A 5833-nucleotide genomic window follows, 5' to 3' on the forward strand; every position below is an offset into this window, starting at 1 on the left:
CCATGCGTATCTTTTTAATAAACAGTATGTTCGGTTGTCATAAAAGAGATGCAGCGATTATAAATTTTGAAACCTGAAAATCAAATAATTAATTAATATTTTGTAATAAATATCTACAGTAAAAATGTTAACAAATGCTCCGAAAGTGAGCCACATAAAATATTAATACGAAAATTTACAAAGAATCATCAATAACAAAAGGAAAGTTATAAAGTTAATATTCTACGTACATATAAGAATATAAAACAATAAATAAATGTACCAAGTCAAACAAAAAATTAATACCCATGAATAATAATTGTTACTAAAACAATACGCTTTAAAAATCAGTAATTATAATCCGTAATAAAATAATTAACAGTATATATATATATTTTTTATATTCAAGAGAAACAAAATTAATAAATTTTCCTTGAATAAATATTTTTCTAAGCGTTATAATAAATCTTTATTGTACATTAATACCATTGGCCAAATATGTCTGTATAAAACTCTAATTATTATTGAATAACATTTAACTTTGACTATTTAATTACAAAATGTAAATGGCCAATAATCACCAAATAATAATCTTTTATAAAGTAACGAGCTTCTTTCAGAAATTAATGATTTAAACATTTCTTAATAAAATATAATTAATAAAATATAATTAATAAAATATAATATAATTAATCAAGCAAGAATTTCCTTTAAAAATCCTAGATTATTTTAATTCTTGGTCCTCGTTGAGTTCCCGTAAATATATATATATGTTCACTATCAGGAAGTAATTTTCCTCAGAGTCTTGATACCTGAAAAATATAATAAATGTATAAGAAAATCTACTATAGAAATTATTAAATAAACCATTCAAAATATAATACATACTTACACACTTTTTATGATCATATATATATAATATTTATCCTCCTCCTAATAATGTAAGACAGCTTGTTATAAATAAGTAGCAAGAATTCCAAGTCCCAGCAACTGAAAATAATAATCAAATAATATTTGGCCGTATGAAAAATTAACTTAACAAAAATATACTAAAAAATCAATCTATACAAAAATCTATTATCATTATAAAAGTTTGATTGATCAAAATTACTATATTAAAAAGGTTTAATATTTTATAAATGTATATAATTATATAGGAGTAAAAGAAATCAAATAGTAAAAGAAGTATAATAAATCAAATATTAATATATTAAATTTCAACAATAAATATATTAAATTAAATAATAATTACTAAACAATAACTAAATAATAAAGAAATGTCAAGAAATTATTATGAATAAAATTTTATACGTAACTCTTTGCTGCATGCAGAATAATAAGTCACCCTATAAACATAGCCTCCACTTGGTTGTCCACCGGGTGTCCCAATATTTTCATCACCTAACGAAAACGCTATACGGAAAAATAAAAATATATTTATTAATAAAATTCCTTAGAAATATATTTCAATAACAAACCACAAATATGCCTCCTCAAATATATAATTAACCGACTGCATCTATCGAAATTTATACACGAGACCTCAATAGGTAGTAGTACGTGAAAGTGAGAGAGACCGCACTATCGGGTGACTCGCGCGAGTGAGAGAGACAGCGCTATACGTAATACCATATGTAAAAATTAATAAGAATTAAACCGCGAAACAAGCTCGGACAGACTTGTCACCCTCATTATTAGTATAAATACATATGTAGTTATTAATAAAAATTTAAAAGATAATGCATTAAAATACTAAAGGTACATAATATTATACATGAATACATATATTATATATATATATATATATATATATAATATATATTTTATAAATATATGATATAATTAAAATAAAACCTTTAATTCATTAATTAACTTATCAAAATAATAAACTTACCAAATAAACTTCCGAAATAATTCGCACAGATTCCTCAAAATCCTTTCAATGCTGCATATTCTTATATGGTTTAAGCCTGTCTGTTGTCCGTGAATAATCCATTGGTCCATATCCCTTCCAACATATATATATACTATATATGCAACTGTTACGTCCCGGGATGTCGCGGCTCTAAAAGAGAATTCGGACGTCGCGGGGCTCGATCGCTTTTTCGGGTCAAGCGAACCTATGCGGCTCTTCCCGGGGATACGTGCGATCTGAAGCGCTCGGAATTATTGTTCGGGCTCGGAGTCAGTGGACTCTTCGTCGGGGTACACGATAGGGATGACTATATTACCGTCTTGAGTTACTGGATGATTGGCAGGGTGTAGCCAATAGTCTAGAAGTCGCTCAGGGCACTCGGGGCATTCGTCGCTAATCCTGATGCTGCTTAATCTACTTCCACAGGAGTAACACCCGAATCCGATGGGTTCGCCAATTATAAGTCTATGTTTCGTCACGTAATTATACCGTAGACGCTCTTCAGCGGGCAGGGAATAATAACAGAATGCGCACAGAGCGGCTCTAGTTTGATTATTCGCGAAACCGCAAGCTTTCTGGCAAAAGCTCAGGGAGAGATCGGGGGTATTAAGGGGGGTCTGGGTGATCCGATCACGAAACACGCGGGATCGCATCGGGGAGGAGCGATTTTATCGGGTGAAATCCGATTTTCCAGGGATTTTCTTGAAAGTAGGTCTCGGTTGGGACTAAGTCCCTTTAACGCAGCGTCGGTTTAAAGGGATTCGGGAAAGTAGGTCACGGGGTAATTGGGTCAATTTATGTAGGTCACTGGGTCATCGCATTAAATCCCAAAATAAAAATTAGGTCACTGGGTCAGTGGGTCATCGCGTTAAATCCCAAAATAAAAATTAGGTCACTGGGTCAGTGGGTCATCGCGTTAAATCCCAAAATAAAAATTAGGTCACTGGGTCAGTGGGTCATCGCGTTAAATCCCAAAATAAAAATTAGGTCACTGGGTCAGTGGGTCATCGCGTTAAATCCCAAAATAAAAATTAGGTCACTGGGTTAGTGGGTCATCGCGTTAAATCCCAAGCGTCGGATTAAATCCCAATTCATAATTTCGTTAATTACAGCTTAAGGAGAGGACCGCGGTCATTTATCACTATGAATTCGAATTGTTGTTATTATTATTATTAATATTTGGCTATTATTCGCGGAATAGAGCCGGTATTCGCGGTAATTCGCGGAGATAAGGCCGGGGATTTAATACAGAGAGACTCGATTGACCACTGGAATGTACCGCGGCGCCGAAGGGTCGGGCTAAGATCGTAAAAGTGAAACCTTATACAAAAACACGATGGGCCTGGCAAAAAGTCGTGACTTGCACAAACAGGAATTTTCAACCGTCACTTACCTCCAAGATGGCTTCGCTTCATTTCCTTTCAAAGATTAATTTCCACGTGGCCTGGCCGCGTTGATTAATCAGGCTGCACTGGTAGGCGGGGATCGCGGCGCTCCACGCGGATCTCCGGGATGAACGGAAGCGGGTTGATGCGGCTGGTTATCAACGTCGATGGGGATGAGTCGTTCTGGCCACTTTATTAAGCACGTGGTTTTATTTGCACTCGCGAATAATTGTTCGTATTCTTTATCGTAGTGGTTTGTTTCTACGATATCGATATAATTGGTGGACGCGGCGTAGTAATGTCTCGCTATCATCCGACGGAGTTGATTTTTCCTACCGGCACGGCGTGTTTTAGGCATTGTAGAAAATTAAAGTCATATTCGGATTTTCTGTAGGCGTCGAGCGGCTTGTCCTCTCTGAGCCGTCACTTCAAATCAGAAATGATTGATTATGCTTCGGATTTTCTGTAGACGTCGAGCGGCTTGTCCTCTCTGAGTCGTCACTTTGAATCAGAAGTAATCAATTATGCTTCGTATTTTCTGTAGGCGACGAGCGGTTTGTCCTCTCTGTCGTCACTTCAAATACGAAAACTCGATTTAATTGTTATAATTTAGTAGCACGTGCCTAGTTAAGAATATCCGTATATTAACGTCGCGTCGCGTGGGATGTGGATTTATTGAATTAGGATTCTTTTGAATGATCACGAAGTTTAGCACACACTAATATATATTTCTAAAATAATACACAAAATGTAATATATTTAAACTAGCACTTAGATTCGAGAATGAATTTATAATAAATTTGGAATTTGAGTTAAGATTATGATATGGAATTAGAGTTAGAGTCCAGCTTAGGACTTGTCGGTTCGGTGTCGCGAGTTAGACTGCTTGAGTCTGGGCCCGCTCCGAGGTCCCTCGATTTCGGCGGCTCGACTGCTGCGGCGGTCGAAAGTGGGGAGCTTGGAGAGAGAGGGGCCCTAGCTGAGCGCCATCTCTGGGCGCTTGGCGGAGGCTTAAATCTAACGCAGTGCCGCGCTCGGCCGCTAGTCGGAGTTCGGTGTCATAGCGCGCCTTGGCGCGCTTTTCGAATGCGCTGAAAGAAACTTAGAAGATTTACATGAAAGTTCGTGGAAAAATCAGGCGCGGGATGTAACACCTCCCCCCTTAGATGAAAATGTTGGACGATGTTCCAACATTTTCCATGTATAATCTAAAGTAATGTAAATTATTTCGCACGCTCTTATATTCTATGTATAATATGCTTAGAACTATTTTGTGTGCACTACACGTTTTCGTTCAAAAGTTTTCGAAGTTCTCGGTAGTCACGCACTTCACTTATTGGGGGCTCTATGGGGGTTGGTCGAATGTCTTCGGTTATTGGGAGGGCTTTAGGGGGCTGATTTTCTGGCGTCGAAAGGGGTTTGGAGGATCGCTGATTCTCGTCGTCCATTCGTCGTCTTGGTGATCCTGTGTACAGGAGCAGGTTCGTCATTGAAGTCCATACCGCTCCCAGTAGATGTAGGCTCCATCCGTATATCGAATGCAATGCGTATCCGTGGATGATGGTGTCCACGATTAGCTTTATTAATCGGATTATTATGAAAATTCCGATCACACCTGCGCTGGCCGATCCGAATGTGATAAATCCTGTCCACAATTTTTGCCCTGCGTTCTCCGCGATCTGGTCCAAGGATTTTTCGTCTAGCAGGTTTAGCATGGATATGCTTCCTGCTGGTATTTCTCGTCCCATGGCCCCTCTCGCTATTGTATTCAGCATCGAAGGTTTTTCCATAGGGAACATTATGTGGTCGCGGAGTCTGTCTAGATCTTCGCTGGTATAGATGCCGCTGGTGGCGAGAGAGGAGGGGCTCACGTATTTCCAGGTGGGTTTCGTGAGCGGTTGGATGATCGAAGGTGCCGCCGCCTCTTGTGGTCGTGGCATCAGGCGGTACCAGCTGCCGTGTATGTTGTACATAACTGGCAGGAATTCGTTGCAGTCCCTCGGCGTTCCTTTTTTGGTGAGTATCCTTGTCCTCGGTAGCATGAATAATGATTGATTTTTGTACGTTACCGGGATTTCGTTATAGCAGACGTCCGTTGGTCGTACTCGGCATTCTACAGCTAGACATTTGACCAGGTGTAGGGCTTCTCCCGCCATGACTGCGGTGTATCCAGGTGCCTTCATTATTCGATGCGCCATTTCGTCAGGGGCGAAACTGGCGAGCGAGAGCGCGTTTTGTAATATCTCTTTTTCGAGCGCGCATTTTTGTTCCATTATGTCGCGGTAGAGTCGCGTCAGTTGTGTCTTAATATGTTTTTCTACGTATATAAATTTAGAATTTACATACGAGAAAATGTCTAAGTTACTGACGGATATTCTTGTGCGGATTTTGAATGTTCTTCCCTTTTCTGTTTCTAGTACGAATAATTTTGGGTGTTCCGTCAGCATGAGTTTGTAGCCACACAGTGTCATCTCAGTGGTTTTGGTGAGGGCGAAGGTCGTTTCCTTCGTTGTCACTGTGTAAACGGTTGGCGTCTCGGTGTTTGTCTGTGCCG

General features: G+C 38.6%; 1 protein-coding gene across 1 annotated transcript; it reads right to left on the minus strand.

The window, feature by feature from the left end:
- Positions 1-4559: 4559 nt before the first annotated feature.
- LOC145964836 (uncharacterized) lies at positions 4560-5552 on the minus strand. The gene has a single exon (XM_083087997.1). It carries the CDS (start codon positions 5550-5552, stop codon positions 4560-4562), a length of 993 nt encoding a protein of 330 aa, XP_082944123.1.
- Positions 5553-5833: the final 281 nt, after the last annotated feature.

Source organism: Camponotus vicinus, unplaced genomic scaffold (assembly GCF_025532165.1).
Source record: "Camponotus vicinus isolate PSW18456_S1 unplaced genomic scaffold, iyCamVici1.0 SCAF_14, whole genome shotgun sequence".
Taxonomy (NCBI): Eukaryota; Metazoa; Arthropoda; class Insecta; order Hymenoptera; family Formicidae; genus Camponotus; species Camponotus vicinus.